Source organism: Oncorhynchus mykiss, chromosome 17, assembly GCF_013265735.2.
Source record: "Oncorhynchus mykiss isolate Arlee chromosome 17, USDA_OmykA_1.1, whole genome shotgun sequence".
Lineage (NCBI taxonomy): Eukaryota > Metazoa > Chordata > Actinopteri > Salmoniformes > Salmonidae > Oncorhynchus > Oncorhynchus mykiss.
Window position 1 is genome coordinate 80,795,031 of NC_048581.1, and position 22,294 is coordinate 80,817,324.

At 44.3% G+C, this 22,294-nt stretch overlaps 1 protein-coding gene across 3 annotated transcripts in view; it reads right to left on the reverse strand.

Annotated features, from left to right (window-relative positions):
• Positions 1-22,294, reverse strand: part of LOC110494674 (sodium-coupled neutral amino acid transporter 3) — a 58,467-nt gene that overhangs the window by 11,296 nt on the left and 24,877 nt on the right. For 2 of the 3 annotated variants that reach the window (XM_036950745.1, XM_021569950.2), the window contains 12 exons: positions 21,838-22,013; positions 20,741-20,761; positions 20,442-20,523; positions 20,002-20,117; positions 15,706-15,779; positions 15,067-15,159; positions 13,855-13,936; positions 6,319-6,401; positions 5,313-5,371; positions 3,554-3,736; positions 3,354-3,433; positions 773-873 (listed from right to left, as the gene is read on the reverse strand). In XM_036950745.1, coding sequence (XP_036806640.1) covers positions 773-873; positions 3,354-3,433; positions 3,554-3,736; positions 5,313-5,371; positions 6,319-6,401; positions 13,855-13,936; positions 15,067-15,159; positions 15,706-15,779; positions 20,002-20,117; positions 20,442-20,523; positions 20,741-20,761; positions 21,838-21,953 — 1,090 coding nt within the window. In that variant the 5' untranslated portion in view covers positions 21,954-22,013. The remainder of the gene's footprint in view (positions 1-772; positions 874-3,353; positions 3,434-3,553; positions 3,737-5,312; positions 5,372-6,318; positions 6,402-13,854; positions 13,937-15,066; positions 15,160-15,705; positions 15,780-20,001; positions 20,118-20,441; positions 20,524-20,740; positions 20,762-21,837; positions 22,014-22,294) is intronic. The other variant, XM_021569954.2, reaches the window with a different exon arrangement.

Consider the following 22,294-nt stretch of genomic DNA (forward strand, 5'->3'; position numbering starts at 1 on the left):
ACCAGGGGTAACATTAGAGATAACATCAGGGAAACATTAAAGACAACATTAGGGGTAACATTAGAGAACATCAGGGAAACATTAGAGATAATATCAGGGAAACATTAGGGGTAACATTAGAGAACATCAGGGAAACAGAGGTAACAGGGGTAACATCAAGAATCACAGTATTGTACACTGAACCTCCAAACGTAGCCTTACTTATGTTGACTCATACATTGAGGTCTGCTGTTCCTCGTTGAAAGACATAAAAACAACATGTGTCTCAAGCTACAATAGTTTTACAGTGTGTAGTATTCAATAATGACCACAAGGGGGAGTTATGCTCTTATTTCCAAAAGACCGAGAAAACGCACTTACTGTTTCGGTTCAATAACATTGCAAATGTTCAGGAGGGAACAGGAGGAGTGTCCAATATGGATATTGTGTTTATGTTTAAACTTTACATTACTGTAAATATAGTCTGGTGGCCTATGAGGCATTTGTTTTGTATCTTATGCTAGCTTGTTGCAAGAAAATTATCTAGAAATACAATGTCTCTTTAGAACCTATGCAAAATACTTGATTGGTTGGAGAAGTGGCAAGTTTAACTAGTTTCCATTTACACTCTACTTTGAGACTACTTTCTGAGGAGATCCTCCCAGGCTTTCCAACTCAACGTGATAAGCCTGGGCTTCTGAGACTACGGCACACATAATCATGACTACGGTATATTTCAGCCTGAGGAAAGGGCAGGAGTTTAAAGTTTAAGTGGTGAAGAGGAAGTGCTCACCGTAAAAGGTCAGGTAGCCGAAGAGAGCAGCCAGGAAGTACATGGTGTACATCACCAGGATGGAGAGGTTGGAGACATGCTGCATCCTCCTCTGAGAAGGGCTGGATAACACACGCGCGCACACACACACACACACACACACACACTGGTTAACAGCCAACATTGACTGGAAAATCTTGTGGTTCCAATCCAATGGCTCAGAGGGTTAGGGTAAGAGCAATGTTCTTTCAAATTTAGTTCCGTCACTGGGCAAATTTCAGGTCTGCTGAGCGCAAACTTCCAGCGCAAACTGAGGCTGTACCTGCTTAAAATTACAGTTTGAACAGTGGCCATGTAGGGTACTGTGGCTATTTGATCATAATGTAGTAGGCCTACCAGAGTGGCCTACCATCAAAAACAATGGAGAAAATACATCCCATAACATTTTAACAGGGAAATAGCTGTTCTATCATTCAGCCTACGGTAGCAGCCCATGTGTGGTGTTCAATGTAAGTCTACATCCCATGACATTTTAACAGGGAAATAGCTGTTCTATCATTCAGCCTGCAGTAGCAGCCCATGTGTGGTGTTCAATGTAAGCCTACATTCCATGAGACTTTTGAAAAAAACATGCAGGGCTTGACATGAGTCTATTTATCCACTTGTCCTTCTGACAAGGAGGTGACAGAAAATGTTGTGTTGTTTGATGCAAGAAACCACTTTACAAAATAAAATGCATTATTATTCCTATACCATTATTATAGAGAATCAGACAAATGATACTACCCTCTGCATATTGGCTACTTAGCTTATTCAAACCTGTCTCAAAACACAACACTGCCCTTTTAAGACAACAAAAAACCTCTTTACCCGACTCCCTTTTCCTAAGATGTCTAGAAATGTACATGTTTTGTGCTCTTGTTGGAAGCAATCACTCCCCCATTGCTGACTACAAATGATCTATAACTGGACTAAGTAAGAACTCACTAACTAGCAAAGAATATGAACAAATGTGAACACATGGCTACATGCAGCTCTCGCTTTCATGTCAAAACAAGCAGTATCTACTCACACTCATGCTGTAAACACAATCCAGTTCAAAGAGAATGGCACAGATCCATATATGGCAATGGTCTGTTTGCATATAGGCCTACTGCAGCGCTGATTGGTTATGTCGCACCGGTCTGTGTAGAGTAGGGGTTGAGTAGTGGGTGTCAATGCAATAGAATCCTACTCTGATGCTTTCTGCCTACAACAAAATCTCTTGCATAGTTAGTTTTGTTTCGGTATGCTGCATTGAAAGTGGCTAATATTGACTTGATTCAATCACAGTTGCTACAGTAAAGGAAAATGTTGTTAGTGTTAACAAGGAAAACTAGAAAGTTGAGTGAAGTTCAATCTCATGCTTCTCTTCATGGGCTGATATTTCTTCTGCTCTCTGCACTGCAGTCTCGGGCTACTGAGCGACAATCTCGGGCTACTGCACTGCAGTCTCTGGCTACTGAGCGACAGTCTCGGGCTACTGCACTGCAGTCTCGGGCTGTCTGAGGTCCTGAGCGCTCTGAGGCAGATTTTCATCAGGGAACTCTCTGTACTTTGCTCCATTCACCTTTCCTGACTACTCTACCAGTCCCTGTTGCTGAAAACATCCCCACAGCATGATGCTGCCACCACCACGCCTCACAGTAGGAATGGTGCCAAGTTTCCTCCAGATGTGACGCTTGGCATTCAGGCCAAAGAGTTCAATCTTGGTTTCATCAGACCAGAGAATCTTGTTTCTGTCTGGCTACTCTAACATAAAGGCCTGATTGGTGGAGTGCTGCAGAGATGGTTGTCCTTCTGGAAGGTTCTCCCATCTCCACAGAGTAACTCTGGAGCTCTGTCAGAGTGACCATCGGGTTCTTGGTCACCTCCCTGACCAAGGCCCGTCTCCCCCGATTGCTCAGTTTGGCCGGGCAGCCAGCTCTAGGAAGAGTCTTGGTGGTTCCAAACTTCTTCCATTTAAGAATGATGGAGGCCACTGTATTCTTGGGGACCTTCAATGCCGCAGACATTTTTTGGTACCCTTCCCCAGATCTGTGCCTCGACACAATCCTGTCTCGAGCTCTACGGACAATTCCTTCGACCTCTTGGCTTGGTTTTTGCTCTGACATGCTGTGGGACCTAATATAGACAGGTGTGTGCCTTTCCAAATCATGTCCAATCAATTGAATTCACCACAGGTGGACTCCAATCAAGTTCAATGGAAACAAGATGCACCTGAGCTCAATTTCTCATAGCAAAGGTTCTGAATACTTATGTAATTAAGGTATTTCTGTTTTTTTTTTTTTATTCATTTGCAAACATTTTTAAAAACCTGTTTTCACTTTGTCATTATGGAATACTGTGTGTAGATTGATGAGGACAAAAAACTATTTCATCCATTTTAGAATAAGGCTGTAATGTAACAAAATGTGGAAAATGTCAAGGGGTCTGAATTTGTTCCAAATGCACCGTATACTATATGCATGTAGGAACCTATGAACAGAGGTTTAGTGCTGACACTAGGGAGGCACCGTGTGGAGACAGATGGAACAAGGTTGGATAAGGTAGGCATACTCACTTGCGGAGCTCAGTGTAGATAGGCAGAACCTCAGGATGGCACACAAAGGCAAAGGCCAGGATGGGGATGGTGTATGCTGTCTGTGAAGGAAACACACAAACACCTAATGAGCTTGACTATGGTCAAAAGTAGTGCATAATATAGGGAATAGGGTGCCATTTGGGAAACATTGGCCCTGTGGTCGGTCTGGTCTACTGTACCTGAGAGTTCATGGTGAACATTTTTGCACCACAGTGGGAGTCATCCACCTCGTGCAACAGACCATTATCATGGAGAGCATGGTTATCAGTGACGTTCAGGTGGATGTCCAGGTGAGAGACCGTGTGATTGGCTGCAGAGAACTCCTCAAACGGACAGGGGATCTGGAACTTCTTATAGATCACCTACAGAGGAAGTACAGACTCAGTGAGCATAGCCTTGCTATTGAGAAAAGCCGCCGTAGGCAGACCTGGCTCTCAAGAGAAGACAGGCTTTGTGGACACTGCTCACAAAATGAGGTGGAAACTGAGCTGCACTTCCTAACCTCCTGCCAAATGTATGACCATATTAGAGACACATCTTTCCTTCAGATTACACAGACCCACAATAATTTGAAAACAAATTGATAAACTCCCATATCTATTGGGTGAAATACCACAGTGTGCCATCACAGCAGCATGTTGTGTGACCTGTTGCCACAAGAAAAGGGCAACCAGTGAAGAACCAGTAATTATTTGCACATTTGAAATGCCTTTATTCTTTTGGAACTTTTGTGAGTGTAATGTTTACTGTTCATCTTTTTATTGTTTATTTCACTTTTGTTTATCATCTATTTCACTTGCTTTGGCAATGTAAACTTATGTTTCCCATGCCAATAAAGCCCCTTCAATTGAATTTAAATTGAGAGAAGGAGAAGGGGGAAGAGGGAGAGAGAAAAGAGGAGGAGAAGGGGGAAGAGGGAGAGAGAAAAGAGGAGGAGAAGGGGGAAGAGGGAGAGAGAAAAGAGGAGGAGAAGGGGGAAGAGGGAGAGAGAAAAGAGGAGGAGAAGGGGGAAGAGGGAGAGAGAAAAGAGGAGGAGAAGGGGGAAGAGGGAGAGAGAAAAGAGGAGGAGAAGGGGGAAGAGGGAGAGAGAAAAGAGGAGGAAAAGGGGGGAGGAGAGAGAGAGGGAGGAGGGGGAGGGATAGAGGAAGAGGAGGGGGAGGGATAGAGGAAGAGGAGGGGGAGGGATAGAGGAAGAGCGAGAGGAGGAGGAGGAGAAGGAGGTATAGAGGGGGAGAGAGGAGAATAAGAGGAGGAGGGAAAAGGGGAGAGGAGGGATAGAGGGAGAGAGAGGAGGAGGAGAGATGGGAGAAAGAGAGGAGGGGGGTGGATAGAGGGAGAGGGAGGGAGAGAGGGAGAGAGAGAGAAAATAGTGGAGGAGAAGAAGGGATAGAGGGAGAGAGACAGGAGAAGGGGGAGGGAGAGAGGGAGAGGAGAGATAGGAGAGAGAGAAGAGGAGGAGGGAGAGGAGAGATGGGGGGGAGCGAGAGGAGGAGGATGGATAGATAGAGGGAGAGAGGAGGAGGAGGATGGGTAGAGGGAGAGAGAGAGAGAGGAGGAGGAGAAGGGATAGAGGGAGAGAGGGGGAGGAGGAGGAAGAGGAGGGGAGGAGAGATAGAGGGAGTTGGAATAGGAGGAGGAGAGAGGTAGGATACACATCAAGCAACACAGCAACATGTCTGAGATCAGTGTCATACACACACAGGGAATAGACATGAGTATGAGAGATGAAGGAGGGATGAGGGAGGAAGGAGGAGGGAAGGAGAGGGAGTATTATGGAGCTCAGAAAAGCTATTTCTTATGATTCAGTCTATGAGAGGAAGGGAGAGGAATGAGATGAACGAGGGAGGGAGGAGGCGAGGAAGCAAAGGGAGGAGAGAGGAATGAGAGAAGGGGGAGAGGGAGGAGAGGAGGGAGAGGAGAGTGAAGAAACAAACGTACCGCACTGAGGAAGAAGACCATGCAGCTAAGGGAGAAACCACTGGTATAGCCCAGGTAGCCTGTAGAGCACAAAACAATGACATATTAGAAATAATGGAATAGAATTGTGAGCTGTTTAAGTTTGGTGGTCACACTAGATGTAGGCTACTAATGGTGGAAAGACCACATCCAATTACATGCCTTTAACATGGAAATGAGTACCAGTGACAGGAGGAGATTGCTGCGCTTCATTTCTTAAAATGTAATCAGTGTGCTGCAGGGGCGTGGACCAATCATGATTGCCAGTGCAACACACACATTGTGTTGCACTGTGTGTGTGTGTGTGTGTGTGTGTGTGTGTGTGTGTGTGTGTGTGTGTGTGTGTGTGTGTGTGTGTAGCCGCACCACAATGCAGCATCTCATCTGTGTTAGTGTTGACTTGGTCGTCTACGACTCTGTGTTTCTGGGCTCCATAGAGACATAGGAGGCTAATTGGGTCCCTACCGTTTCCACGGCAGAACCAATACCGGGCCAGGAGAGCAGGAGCGGTGTGAGGGTCTGATTGGCTGCTGTGTGACCCAGGAGAGTTGACAATGCTGTCAGGACCTCCACACGGCAATAGAAGCCTTAATACACCCTGCGGTATTCCTCCACCTTCACCTCCACCTTGCTTCAGAAAGAGTGTAGCTCTCACATCTAACCACATGTACCTGTTATAACCTAATGTAAAGCTATCTGAGGCTTTCATAAGACCTAGCCCAGCAGGACAGCTGTGCATATGTCCTTATGTAGTGGAGGTGGTTCATTGAACTACACTCTCTTGATGACTAGCCTTGCCTGAGATCCGAAGATTCATGTTAGCTCCCAGAGCCTAATGGCTGGCCTTTAGCTTAGTTAGCTAACACAGTATTCAGTTGTGTGTTGTGGACAACCCAGGTTTATTACGTGGTTAGTGTTACATATGAGCTTGCTGTTATTTTGCGGGAAAACAAAGAGGTTGGAAGGGAGAAGAAGAGGTGCAACTCACCCAGCTGCTTCATCAGGGCCAAAGGAAGGATCACGCTAATGGAGACCATGATCACCAGGTAGTTCCCATTCAGGTACCACAAACTAAGAGCGATATATATATATATATATATATATGAATGAGAGAGAGAGAGAGAGGGGGGCAGCGAGAGAGACAGAGAGAGCGAGAGAGACAGGCAGAGAGAGAGAATGTTAAAATCCCCTTTATTGAGTCAGCACATTAACATTCAACCCTCAGTAATCATGCACCACTGTGCTCATGTAAGAAAAAACAGAGAGTGTTTATAAGGACAAGATCCCCCTCATTGTCAACAGAGCACAACCCCCTCTGAAGGCCCTATGTATGGATGAAAAGCCTGTCCGTACAGTTCTTTCTGGTCTTCTAGATGGCTAGCTTGGCTACTTCTGACAAAAAACTCAGAACAAAACAGACAACCTTCCTAAACGCTTGGCTCTAGGTGCACCAAATTTATATTGGTGTCTATCGCCCCATGTATGATCCCCCATTGGAGTTCAGCTGTCCGTTTGTCAATTGGCAACTTTTGGGGAAGTGCTTGGACCAAACAACTCAGCCCACCTCGTTGACATCACCCCTGCCAAAGTATGTGCATGCATGTTGTGTACATGAGAGAGAGAGAAGGGAGATAACTTACAGTATTAGAGAGGAAATTGCATAACACCACACTAAATGTTCTGATTGATTGATTGAGTCACTCACTGCCAGAGAGTCAGAATATAGTCTGTCTAATAGTTCTGCTCTGGTCTATTATGTAAGAGCCAGGCTAGGTTTACAGTGGAACGCCTGTTGGGCTTATTGGGGAAATATGTCTATTTCTGACTATTGTTTCTGCGTGACATTGCTCTTTCATCTGGCACAGGGGGTCTGAAGCACTCTCTTATATAAGGCTATTGATTTACATGGGTGTTGATAGTTCCAATAAGAGTAGCATATAGGGACCCACCCCACACATACCTTCCACCCAAGCATATTTTCCTTCCACATGGCCTTGGCCTGAGCACCAGTACGAGCTCCCTGCCTCCAGCCAAACACAGGCAAGGACGGTGCTCTCTATATGCTCTATCCTCATCTGGGAGGTCTGCTACATCATAACATATGTGATCCAGACGGATTTGAGGCTTCTAAATAGCCACTAATAATGCATAACGGTCTCCATGTGCACGTCAACAGGCATTGAGATGTGTCACGTTGCATTCTCAGCGCTGAGAATGTTGGACACAGGGTGACCCCATGGTCAGATCACATGGTGGCTTGGGACAGGTTGAGGGCCAGCAACTGTTCACCCCAGTCTGAGAGAACCATTCCTAACATCTAATTGGTTTTTAATAAGTCTCGCCACAACAGTGTCTATGTGAAACACCTCAGGCTTGCTCGGCCATGTCCTGCTGCTGCAGCTGCCCAAGGGAACAAGCTAGTTATATTATCACCATGGGAACAAGCTAGTAACATTAACACCAAGGGAACAGGCTAATAACATTAACACCAAGGGAACAAGCTAGTTATATTATCACCATGGGAACAAGCTAGTAACATTAACACCAAGGGAACAGGCTAATAACATTAACACCAAGGGAACAAGCTAGTTATATTATCACCATGGGAACAAGCTAGTAACATTAACACCAAGGGAACAGGCTAATAGCATTAACACCAAGGGAACAGGCTAATAACATTAACACCAAGGGAACAGGCTAATAGCATTAACACCAAGGGAACAAGCTAATAACATTAACACCAAGGGAACAGGCTAATAACATTAACACCAAGGGAACAAGCTAGTTATATTATCACCATGGGAACAAGCTAGTAACATTAACACCAAGGGAACAGGCTAATAGCATTAACACCAAGGGAACAGGCTAATAACATTAACACCAAGGGAACAGGCTAATAGCATTAACACCAAGGGAACAAGCTAATAACATTAACACCAAGGGAACAGGCTAATAGCATTAACACCAAGGGAACAGGCTAATAGCATTAACACCAAGGGAACAGGCTAATAACATTAACACCAAGGGAACAGGCTAATAGCATTAACACCAAGGGAACAGGCTAATAGCATTAACACCAAGGGAACAGGCTAATAACATTAACACCAAGGGAACAGGCTAATAGCATTAACACCAAGGGAACAGGCTAATAACATTAACACCAAGGGAACAGGCTAATAACATTAACACCAAGGGAACAGGCTAATAGCATTAACACCAAGGGAACAGGCTAATAACATTAACACCAAGGGAACAGGCTAATAACATTAACACCAAGGGAACAGGCTAATAACATTAACACCAAGGGAACAGGCTAATAGCATTAACACCAAGGGAACAGGCTAATAACATTAACACCAAGGGAACAGGCTAATAACATTAACACCAAGGGAACAGGCTAATAACATTAACACCAAGGGAACAAGCTAGTAACATTAACACCAAGGGAACACGCTACTTATATTATCACCATGGGAACAAGCTAGTAACATTAACACCAAGGGAACACGCTACTTATATTATCACCATGGGAACAAGCTTGTAACATTAACACCAAGGAAACAGGCTAGTAACATTAACACCAAGGAAACAAGCCAGTAACATTAACACCAAGGGAACAAGCTAGTAACAATAACACCAAGGGAACAAGCTAGTAACAATAACACCAAGGAAACAAGCTAGTAACATTAACACCAAGGAAACAAGCTAGTAACATTAACATCAAGGGAACAAGCTAAACTAAACGTCCCCTCACTGCTTTTATCTTTGAATGTCAAGGTCCTGAAAAAGGGACGTTTCTTTTTTTAGGTGATGGTCGGATTTGCGTTCATCATAGAAGGAATGAGGCCTGTACTCTGGAGTGGGATCGATTTGAAGGTGGAGGGTCCGTCATGGTCTGGGGCGGTGTGTCACAGCATCATCGGACTGAGCTTGTTGTCATTGCAGGCAATCTCAACGCTGTGCGTTACAGAGAAGACATCCTCCTCCCTCATGTGGTACCCTTCCTGCAGGCTCATCCTGACATGACCCTCCAGCATGACAATGCCACCAGCCATACTGCTCATTCTGAGTGATTTCCTGCAAGACAGGAATGTCAGTGTTCTGCCATGGCCAGCGAAGATCAACATCTCACAGCAAAAACTGACAAATCAGGTGCAGTCCATGAGGAGATGCACTGCAGTACTTAATGCAGCTGGTGGCCACACCAGATACTGACTGTTGCTTTAGATTTTGAACCCCCCCCCCCCCCCCCCCCCCCCCCCTTGGTTCAGGGACACATTATTCCATTTCTGTTAGTCACATGTCTTCAGTTTATGTCTCAGTTGTTGAATCTTATGTTCATACAAATATTTACACATGTTAAGTTTGCTGAAAATAAACGCAGTTGACAGTGAGAGGACGTTTCTTTTTTTGCTGAGTTTATTTATATAATTTTAAATGTTATGATTATTAATTTGCGTTGTTCCAAATGTCTGAATAAAAATGACAGTTAGTATAGAATGGTGCTGAAGGGAGCCATACAAGCTAGAACCGCCACTGCCTATAGACTACAGCATATTTTCTTCTAAAGCCTGGGTATCAGAGGGTCTCTGGTTAAGCTGCTAAACCTGTTATTCTTAACACTCTCTGTGAGCCAGGCCATACAACAAACAGGGCTGGCCTACGGAATACAGTGTGCGAATGCGCTGCCCTCTGTGTGAGTGTGTGCATGTACAGTGGGGCAAAAAAGTATTTAGTCAGCCACCAATTGTGCAAGTTCTCCCACTTAAAAAGATGAGAAATAAATTCATAAAAAATCCTACAATGTGATTTTCTGGATTTTTTTTCTCATTTTGTCTGTCATAGTTGAAGTGTACCTATGATGAAAATTACAGGCCTCTCATCTTTTTAAGTGGGAGAACTTGCACAATTGGTGGCTGACTAAATACTGTTTTGCCCCACTGTACGTGGGCGCGTCTGCTCTTGTGTGGGGAGGAAGGCTGGAGAAACTTTAGAGAGCCCCTAGGAAGCAGGAAGCACAGGCTTCCTTTCATGGCATTTTAATCTTTATGATCATGTTTTATTAGAGATCAGGAGGTGGGGGTGGGGGGGTCTTGACCCTGTGTCAATCCCACTTTTGATCCACCTGTCCATCTCCTGCTCTGTCTTTGAGGAAGAGTACCTTACCTTATGTTCTATCCAGCTGCCTATGATTTCGTATATACTGTACTGTACATTCTATCCTCTTCCTTCATATGTAGCCCTCTACTATCATCTTCCTTCATGTAGCCCTCTACTATCCTCTTCCTTCATATGTAGCCCTCTACTATCCTCTTCCTTCATATGTAGCCCTCTACTATCCTCTTCCTTCATATGTAGCCCTCTACTATCCTCTTCCTTCATGTAGCCCTCTACTATCCTCTTCCTTCATGTAGCCCTCTACTATCCTCTTCCTTCATATGTAGCCCTCTACTATCCTCTTCCTTCATATGTAGCCTCTACTATCCTCTTCCTTCATATGTAGCCCTCTACTATCCTCTTCCTTCATATGTAGCCCTCTACTATCCTCTTACTTCATATGTAGCCCTCTACTATCCTCTTCCTTCATATGTAGCCCTCTACTATCCTTTTCCTTCATATGTAGCCTCTACTATCCTCTTCCTTCATATGTAGCCCTCTACTATCCTCTTCCTTCATATGTAGGCTCTACTATCCTCTTCCTTCATATGTAGCCCTCTACTATCCTCTTCCTTCATATGTAGCCCTCTACTATCCTCTTCCTTCATATGTAGCCCTCTACTATCCTTTTCCTTCATATGTAGCCTCTACTATCCTCTTCCTTCATATGTAGCCCTCTACTATCCTCTTCCTTCATATGTAGGCTCTACTATCCTCTTCCTTCATATGTAGCCCTCTACTATCCTCTTCCTTCATATGTAGCCCTCTACTATCCTCTTCCTTCATATGTAGCCCTCTACTATCCTCTTCCTTCATATGTAGCCCTCTACTATCCTCTTCCTTCAGATGTAGCCCTCTACTATCCTCTTCCTTCATATGTAGGCTCTACTATCCTCTTCCTTCAGATGTAGCCCCTACAATCCTCTCCCTTCATATGTAGCCCTCTACTATCCTCTTCCTTCATATGTAGCCCTCTACTATCCTCTTCCTTCATATGTAGCCCTCTACTATCCTCTTCCTTCATATGTAGCCCTCTACTATCCTCTTCCTTCATATGTAGCCCTCTACTATCCTCTTCCTTCAGATGTAGCCCTCTACTATCCTCTTCCTTCAGATGTAGCCCTCTACTATCCTCTTCCTTCAGATGTAGCCCTCTACTATCCTCTTCCTTCAGATGTAGCCCTCTACTATCCTCTTCCTTCATATGTAGCCCTCTACTATCCTCTTCCTTCATATGTAGCCTCTACTATCCTCTTCCTTCATATGTAGCCTCTACTATCCTCTTCCTTCAGATGTAGCCCTCTACTATCCTCTTCCTTCAGATGTAGCCCTCTACTATCCTCTTCCTTCAGATGTAGCCCTCTACTATCCTCTTCCTTCATGTAGCCCTCTACTATCCTCTTCCTTCATATGTAGCCCCTACAATCCTTTTCCTTCATATGTAGCCCTCTACTATCCTCTTCCTTCATATGTAGCCCTCTACTATCCCCTTCCTTCATGTAGCCCCTACAATCCTCTTCCTTCATATGTAGCCTCTACAATCCTTTTCCTTCATATGTAGCCCTCTACTATCCTCTTCCTTCATATGTAGCCTCTACTATCCTCTTCCTTCATGTAGCCCCTACAATCCTCTTCCTTCATATGTAGCCTCTACTATCCTCTTCCTTCATATGTAGCCTCTACTATCCTCTTCCTTCATGTTGCCCTCTACTATCCTCGTCCTTCATGTTGCCCTCTACTATCCTCTTCCTTCATGTTGCCCTCTACTATCCTCGTCCTTCATGTTGCCCTCTACTATCCTCGTCCTTCATGTTGCCCTCTACTATCCTCTTCCTTCATATGTAGCCCTCTACTATTATGTGTGAGAGTGAGTGACAGGCACTTATCCAATCAGACACACTGTATGAATCACTGTAAACCCATTTCTATTTTAATAATCTTGGGCCATAAACAAACCCTTACTCCACAAATGTAAAAGCACCTGAAACCAGAGAATATGATGTACTGACCATGTATGTATAGAGGGAGCTAAAGAAGTATGGGTGTGTGCATGCTGTTGTGTGCATGCTGTTGTGTGTGCGTACTGTTGTGTGTGTGTGGACTGTTGTGTATGCATACTGTTGTGTGTGTACTGTTTAAATGTCTGGACATAAAGTTTCCTGTCTATGTGTTTGTGCCTGAGTTGACCTGTCCTTTAGTGTGACCTGAACTGAGGCTGCCCCCCCAGTCCAGACAGCTCTCAGCTGTCACCTGAGAATGTGTGTGTGTGTTTGCTTGATATGTGTTTGATCCTTCCCCAAATACACACACACACACACGCGCGTCACAATCTAACCCTGTCACACCCCTCCTCATCAACAACAAAGGGTGATGACAGGCCTTCAGAGAACTCTAATATCCCCATGGAGAAATACCTGCACTCTCCCAGAAATGAAACGCACACCCATAACAACAGTTCAACACACTACAATCACTTAGCTACAGGACACACAGAAACACACTGAGACACATGGTCTGAGCATCAGACTAGCTGGATAACAGAGGGCTCTAAGCCAGAGCACAGAGGACGGACGGAGAAGCCGTCTCATCTCACCTCCATTTGTCAGGAGGCCAACACCATTGAGATAAATATGAGTCATTTTCACTGCTCTTCTGGCTGCACTACTGTACATTTCTTTCATGTATTCAACTCCCCCGTGTCAACTACAGCCAGTGTGCTTTGATGCAGGGCTGAGCCCTTTGGCCAGGCTAATAGAGAAGGGAGCTGTGATGTTTCCTAAAGCAGCCTGGCTGGCTGGCTGACTGGCTGGGTAGGGCAGGACAGGGCTCAGCTCTCTGCACTCCCTGTCGTGTCCAGTCCAGGGTTTGTTTTTAGATCCAGCCAGAGGGAGAAGCAGTGCAGGAAACCACTTCAGACAGCCAGGGACCGTAGGGGTGCCCAACACACCACTCCCCGCATCAACACCACAACACTTCTGTTTGGAGGCGTTGTCACCACAACCCATGGGTGGTCGAAGAGACGTGTGCTAGCCATTCCTGACAATCCTCTCTGTTCTGTCTAGCAGACAGCAGGCTCCCACCCCTGCCCCACCTCTCACCTGGAATACGAGGCAATGCCAGGTGAACCAGGGTCCATGCAAAGCTACCAGCTACAGCTCCACAGGCAGAAAGGGCCTTCATCTGGGCGTTTAGCAGGGAACAACGTTGTAGAACATTCCAATATACTTTATAGAACAAACATGTCTCACTTACATGCAAAATTAGGAATCACATCCACTTTACTCTTGCATTTTCAACATTTGCCTACTGTGGGCCTGGAATGTAGAGACATGTTAGATCTAGTGGACAGACCAAAAATAGTACTCACTCAGCCATGGGGTCTGCCCTACTGAAGGCCTGGATGACCAATGGGAACTCAGACTTGACGATGTACAGGTAGCTGGACATGGCTGTGAGAAGTAGAGACCGACAGAAACTCTGAGTGACACAGTCAGTGACATTTAATCAAGACGTAGCTAACACCTTCACATATGGGTGACTCACTCAGTCACCACATAGAACATTCACCTGTGGAAAGACAGACTTACAGACGTCTAGAAAAGAAAAAACTGCACAGTGTGGAAAGAGATTTTCTAAAGGCATGAATTATTAAAACGATTTACAAACATAAAAAGCTATTCAACAGTTCTCAAAGCAAATGAAAGTTTTCCCCCATTTCAGAACATATCCTCATCTTCATAATGTGTCCTCATTTCAGCACATTTTTATTTTATTTTATTGAAATTGTATTTAACTAGGCAAGTCAGTTAAGAACTAATTCTTATTTACAATGACGGCCTACACCTGCCAAACCTGGACGACGCTGGGCCAATTGTGCACTGCTCATGTGTTATTAAGTGGTTATTCCCTCATGTGCCCTCACATCCAACTGAATAAGTGACCATGCATTGTCTATGTAATTAATGTCTACATTCTGAATTTTATCAAACTGTTCCTATTCTATTCTTACTCTCTATGTGTAACTCCTCGCCTTGACCTAAAATAACCTGATTCATGATTCTCAGACAGTACTTTGTGTTATGTGTTCTCTGTGTGGTACAAGGAGACACTTCACTTCACTGCTACAATAAGAAACACAATGGTAACATGGCTGGCTGGTTGGTGCTGGCTGGTGCTGCCTGTGCCTCAGTCAAAGCTAGGGATCCGACCACGCAGGAAGGCAGGCAGCCAACATACTGCCAACGCCAACACACCACCTCGTAACCAAGGCAGCAGCTGTTAGCTAACTGGACAGCTGGCCTGAGCTCCTTAATACACTGCCATATCATATATACACACACACAGAAAGAGAGAGAGACAGTGAGGGCTAGAGCTGTATTACTAGTACTATATAAATATGGAGAATGGGGTGGGGGGCTAATGTGAAGGCCTGAACTCCAAGTGAACAGGAAGACCAAACAGTCTGCCTGCCTGTCTACTGCTGAGCTTTGTGATTCATCATAACACTATAGCCACTACAAATACACACAGATGTGTATTGTTGAGACAAACTAGACCAGTGACCACAGTGTCCTCTCACCTCCGATGTTCTGTAGTGTGATGGCGATACCGGCGGCCATCTTGCCTGTGGTGCCAAAGGCTCTATAGCCTAGTTGTTCATAAGCTCGGATTCCTGGAAGAGGAAGAGGGTTATGCAACATCATCATTACACAGCTTTACAGGGGGACACCCAGGTAGTAAATCAAACCACACTTAGTTATATAGTCCGTGTAGAATCTACAGAAGTTAATATTCCCATGCCAGGCCTCTATTTCCATACTAGGCCCCTATACCGGAATATAAACGCACAACAATATATAAACATTTGTCAACATCCTTAATGCTGGGCCATTGGGGATCCATTACATTGTAATAGCACATTACTTCCCCAAGCTAATCTATACAAGCTGCAATCAAGACATGCGAATGCTAAAACGGTAATTATGCCAGCCATCACTTTTTCTCCATTTGGCCCTGTCCCTGTGACTGGACACAGCAGCAGCCCAACATATGTAGTACCGTCATCTCCTCGCAATGGTTCAGCAATAGTGTCACACACCCCTACGTCCTGGAGTGTTGCCACTGGATCAAACAATGATGTGTATGTATAACTACAGTACACATAGCTACACAAGCACCATTCAAGCATGAGGTCCACTGAAGACGAGGGTCAGCTTACCCACAATGCCAGAGGATTTGAGCAGCAGGTGAATGGAGTAGGAGGACAAAGCCGCCACAGCAGTCAGAAGAAACCTGGGAGGAGAGAGAGAAAGAGTACATGATAAACACATCAATACCTCATTTCAATGCAGTGAAAGGTCTTTAGTTGAGCAAGCTCATTATTGACTGTGGAAGTGAACTCCTTTCTGACAATATGTAATAATACAGTACAAACACACACATTTCTACGACAAGCCCTGCACTTAGTGGCTTGACTAGGAGCCAATAGAACAAAATAAATGACAGTTTGAGATTACAATTGTCTGGGTATAATTCCAAAAATAAACATTTAAAGGTTTTACTGAAATACATTAAATTGTATCATGATGAGATTACTAGGATGAACAGTGAAAAAGTACAGCTAGAACAAAGCCAACTTTGGCTGGCTAACCACCAACTGTAATGTCCAACTGTAGCCATTTGATCTAAAGGATCAAGTACAGACAGTTAATAAAGGCAAGCGCTTTCTCAGCAGACTCTCAATGTCATGAAAAAGCTAATGCTGTATGATGTTGCCAACAGTCTGAGAAAATCATGTCGGGGGTAAGAACTTAGGAGCTATGTGTGGGGGGGGGTTAATAAAGGACGTAAGTCTGCGTCCAGCCATCCTGGTCTATTGTAATACTCTGAGAAACAGTGTTTCCCACTACTTATGCCCCTGTGCCAAAGGGAGCGCAGAGCGGAGTCGCAGTCCGCCTACAGAACACTGACCCCTTCGATCAGCATTCCTAGAGGTTCAGAGGGCGCTCTCGATGCCATCACCTTTCCCAGACCTCAGAGTCTGGCCCCTACAGTCAGATGGAGGCCCCTTGACTACTGACCACAGCAGAGGTGAGATCCTAGCATCTGGCCACAGTCAGCGTGGGCACAGAGGTTAAGCCCTGACATTCCACTGACCACCAAAAGAGCAGGGCCTTGTGTATGTAGGCCTATGTGGCCATTCCTCCATGAGTCACAACAGCCGGTGAATGAGACCACGGCATCGAGTATGAGCTGCTCAATGGTTGGTTTCCCACTCTGTTGTTACTGCTATGGGAAACGCTGAGTGGTGCTGAGTAAGAAATCATGGAAATTCTGAGTGATGTTGAGTAAGAAATCATGGAAATGCTGAATGATGCTGATTAAGAGATTATGGAAACGCTGAGTGATGCTGAGAAATAAATAATGGAAACGCTGAGTGATGCTGATTAAGAAATCATGGAAATGCTGAGTGATGCCGAGTAAGAAATCATGGAAACGCTGAGTGATGCCGAGTAAGAAATCATGGAAACGCTGAGTGATGCTGATTAAGAGATTATGTAAATGCTGAGTGATGCTGATTAAGAGAATATGTAAATGCTGAGTGATGCTGATTAAGAGATTATGTAAATGCTGAGTGATGCTGAGTAAGAAAACCTGGAAACGCTGAGTGATGCTGAGTAAGAAATAATGGAAATGCTGAGTGATGCTGAGTAAGAAATCATGGAAACGTTGAGTGATGCTGATTAAGAGATTATGTAAATGCTGAGTGATGCTGATTAAGAGATTATGTAAATGCTGAGTGATGCTGAGTAAGAAATCATGGAAACGCTGAGTGGTGCTGATTAAGAGATTATGTAAATGCTGAGTGATGCTGAGTAAGAAATCATGGAAACGCTGAGTGATGCTGATTAAGAAATCATGGAAATGCTGAGTGATGCCGAGTAAGAAATCATGGAAACGCTGAGTGGTGCTGATTAAGAGATTATGTAAATGCTGAGTGATGCTGAGTAAGAAATCATGGAAACGCTGAGTGATGCTGATTAAGAAATCATGGAAATGCTGAGTGATGCCGAGTAAGAAATCATGGAAACGCTGGGTGTTGCTGATTAAGAGATTATGTAAATGCTGAGTGATGCTGATTAAGAGAATATGTAAATGCTGAGTGATGCTGATTAAGAGATTATGTAAATGCTGAGTGATGCTGAGTAAGAAAACCTGGAAACGCTGAGTGATGCTGAGTAAGAAATAATGGAAATGCTGAGTGATGCTGAGTAAGAAATCATGGAAACGTTGAGTGATGCTGATTAAGAGATTATGTAAATGCTGAGTGATGCTGATTAAGAGATTATGTAAATGCTGAGTGATGCTGAGTAAGAAAACCTGGAAACGCTGAGTGATGCTGAGTAAGAAATCATGGAAATGCTGAGTGATGCTGAGTAAGAAATCATGGAAATGCTGAGTGATGCTGAGTAAGAAATCATGGAAACGCTGAGTGATGCTGAGTAAGAAATCATGGAAACGCTGAGTGATGCTGATTAAGAGATTATGTAAATGCTGAGTGATGCTGATTAGGAGATTATGTAAATGCTGAGTGATGCTGAGTAAGAGATTATGTAAATGCTGAGTGATGCTGATTAAGAGATTATGTAAATGCTGAGTGATGCTGAGTAAGAAACCCTGGAAACGCTGAGTAACACTAAGAAATCATGGAAATGCTGAGTGATGCGGAGTAAGAAATCCTGGAAATGCTGAGTGATGCTGAGTAAGAAATCATGGAAACACTGAGTGATGCTGAGTAAGAAATCCTGGAAACGCTGAGTGATGCTGGACACAAAGAAGGTTCTGCGTCGGTCACACCAACAATGCCACAAATCTACAATATAGTTGTTCAATATAAAATAGTCGGTTTTTCCATGGGAAAAGAAAGGACTTGGACCAATGACTTGAAATGTAATCACATTTTGTTTGCTACAGGAATCGAGACTTACTTTTACCAGAAGACATGCCTAAGAGTCCAAAGTCGGTAATACTATACTTAGATGGGAAGAAACATCCTTGGGTCAGAATACAGACAAACAAATCCATGTGAATTGATTCCTGCTTCTAACAAATACATCTGAAGCTGTTGAACAATAACCTGAAGTCACAAAGCCAGAGAAATGCCTCTGTTAATGGGATTTCTTTCATAAAAGCTGCATTAGAGACTTAAACAATAGGTTTTCTTTGCCGCAATCTCACTACAACAATTCCTAGTAGGTTCATAAAGAAGAAAGCCTTCATGAAGACAGCTTAGTTACTTGGTAACATTTATTTTCAGGTCGAAGGGTTTCTTCATTCACCAAAGCTTCTCAAAGGTGACCTTGATTGACATTAGTCTTTGTGGAAAAGCACAAGTTCAGCATGAGCACCATGTCATTGGGACAAAATTTGCAACAAAGATGATAACAATCACCATGGCGATGGTGATGATGCGTCAGGTGACCGTGAGCTCTAAGGAAGGGTTCTGCTGTTGATCCATCTTTAGAGGAGAAACTCTTTAGAATCTATAGAATAGGTTGTGTTCCCATGCAGAGTTGTGACTGAAGTCCTGCTCCCTGCAGCTAAACAACCCAACACAGCGTCACATGAATGGAGGGGGGGAGTGGGGACTGGAAGGCGGGGCTATTCTAGGCTGTAGCCTTTCTAGGGTCTGCTTGTGTTCACAGGAGCAGGAACAAGAGTTGGAGCAATGGGGGAGGATGGGAGGGAGAGGATAGTGTGGACCACCTCACCACAGACCCCCCAGCTCCACCCTGGCCCCTTCTCACCCCATCCTGGCCCAGCATCCCTCTTGAAGCAGGCAGGCTAGGCCTCTGGGCAGAGAGCATTTCTGCTCGTCTCAGCTCCCTCCTGCAAGCGAAGGTTGTGGCTATTTTCAACTCCCACTCCAGCCCTTTCCACTGTGTGGTATCTATGTGCAGCCTAAAGGCTATCACTGGGACTGGGGAGTACGTTCTCCACAGGCTCACTGCTTAGGCAAAGGGAGATCACACCACAACAAGCTGGCAGAGGCAGTGCGACTAGCAACAGACCAATGGCTAATGTGTGACTCCTACTGTGTCGGTGCTCAGTGTGTCACTTGCGGTTTCAGGGTTTTATGAGGTGATGAATGAAGAAACACTAAGCCACCTGGGGAAAGGAGAGACTAGGAGACAGTTAAGAAGCAAGGGGCAGGACTAGACATTACATTTACATTACATTTACATTATATTTTGGCTCATTTAACAGCAGTGGAGGCTGGTGGGAGGAGCAATAGGAGGACGGGCTCATTATAATGGATGGAATGAAATTAATGGAACAGAGCCAAACATGTGGTTTATATATGTTTGATGTGTTTAATATTGTTCCATTTCTTCCATTCCAGCCATTACAATGAGCTGTTCATCCTTTAGCTCCTACTAACAGCCTCCACTGTTTAACAGACACTCTTATTCAGAGCGACTCACAGTACAGTATCGCTGATGGTTTGACTTACAGGAAGAGCAGGATGCCAGTGTTGGCCATGGCATAAGCCAGTCCCAGAATTCCACTGCCCATGATAGCATTCCCCAGGTTGAACACAGACATGCCGAAAGACGTCTTTCCCTCAAACTGATCAAAACAAATATAACAATCTCAGATTCAGTTCATTCAATACTGAGGTAAAGCAGAAAATGGCTGCTGTTCTTACATTTAGAAACTCGTGCTTTTTGTCAAGTGCAATGTGACAGGCAGGATGTTTTATCAGATTCCAATCACATAGTGTGTGCATCCCAAGTGGCACCCTATTCCCTATATAGTACACTTCTTTTGAACAAACCCCTATGGTCAAAAGTAGTGCACTGCATAGGGAATAGGGTACCCACTTGGAACAAAGCCAGGGAGTGATGTTTGAGTTGAGGTACATGTGGAGGTAATGAAGTCAGCTACACTCACATCTGTGAAGCGCATGGGCTTCCTCCCATCTCCGTTGGGCAGAAACTCCTCATTCTCCAGGATGGCATCAGGATCATCAAACCTGGATGAAACAAAAAACCTCGTTACAATCGAAAGTCTCCAAAACCTGCAGCTTAAAATGGGGACACAAGCTACACAGACAGGAGGGAGTTAATTGTTAAAACAGTGTTAAAAATGCTTCACTTAAAGGATTGTTTGTGAGTAATGATTTAACATCGTCAGTAGGCCTACTAGGTAGAGATTGTCGGTGTGACGGTGTGTAGAAAGTAGAAACCTACCTGACGTTTTGAGTACCATTTCTGTGTTGGAAACAGAGCGTCCACGGGGCGTAGGAAGGACAGAAACAAGGCAAACATGCACTTAGAAACACAAACACCACTCAGGAAATCAGACGTCATTCCCGCTCTATAAACACTTAATACTCATTACTGTTGTCATACACTTAGCACAAGGAGGACAGGACAAGCAAACACAATGTGCAATGGCGGAAATTGAAACAGAGTTTTATGAGGTCCTTGTATAAGACCTCTACTTCCCAAATGGCACCATATTCCCTTTATAGTGCACTGCTTTTGACCAGGGACTATAGGGAAAGTACCACACTATGTAGAGAACAGGGTGCCATTTGTGATACAAACAGTGTCTCTGTATTTGATGGTTAATTACCAGTGTTTGGAATAATGTGGATGAATATATTGTATTGACCGGTGACATTTACAGGCTGTTTAATGGCTTTTGGTTTCCACACAGGTAGATAGATGACAGCAACACATGGTACATTCACAAACTGTAACAACACAGGACAAAGCCATTACTCTCTCCAGTGTAAGGTACTGGAATAACGAGGGCTGGGCATAACACTGCATGCAGTGGGCAAAAGAAATGTCACCACCCTTATATGACAGTAAGATCAAAGCATCCCTTCAAAAACAATTGGAATGGAATATACAATGTAATGTTTCTGTGGTATGCAGTAGAGGCAACAACATAAAAAAAATATAAACACCAGATAGGTGCAGTGAAATGTGTTGTTTTACAGGGACAACCCAAAGTAGGTTGGCGCCACTGGAGCAAGTTAGGGTTAAGTGGCTTGCTCAAGCACACATTGAGAGGTTTTCATCTTTTCGGCTCAGGTATTCAAACCAGCAAACTTTGTAAAACTGGCCCAATGCTCTAACCGCTATAACCTGCCGCACCAATCAGGTGTAATCTGTGACTAAAGTCATTGTTTTGAGCCTAGTCTTTGGCCCTTCTCAGCTGCTCATCGGACAGAGATTTTTTATAGTTGTGGTAGTTGTTGAACATATCAATAGTCTAACAACAATAATTGAGGTAGGTGTTCGAGCGGGGGGGGGGACAGGAGAAGTAAACTCACGTGTCTAATTCCTCTGCCATGGTCTTCATGGACACATACGCGTCATCTTCTAGGTCGTGACCTTTCCCATTGGGCGATTGTCCCAAGATGCTCATCTCTGATTGGTCTGGCTCCATGCTTTAAGCAGCAGTTATGATACACTGTGTGTGGTCCTCTCAGTCTGCTCCCTCAGGTGTCTAGAGCAGAGAGAGAAAGCATTTCATTGACACAGATCCCACAATTACTCCCCTATCTGTCTTGTTGTGTATCTACAGGATACAGTGCACGTGGTGACACTTGTATATGTATAAATAGGCATTCAGTTAAAAAAACATCCAACAATAAACTTCAACGGCTAGTCTCTCTCTGCTAATGACTGTGTGCATTTCGCTACACTCGCAATAACATCTGCTAACCATATGTATGTGACCAATAACATCTGCTAACCATATGTATGTGTCCAATAACATCTGCTAAC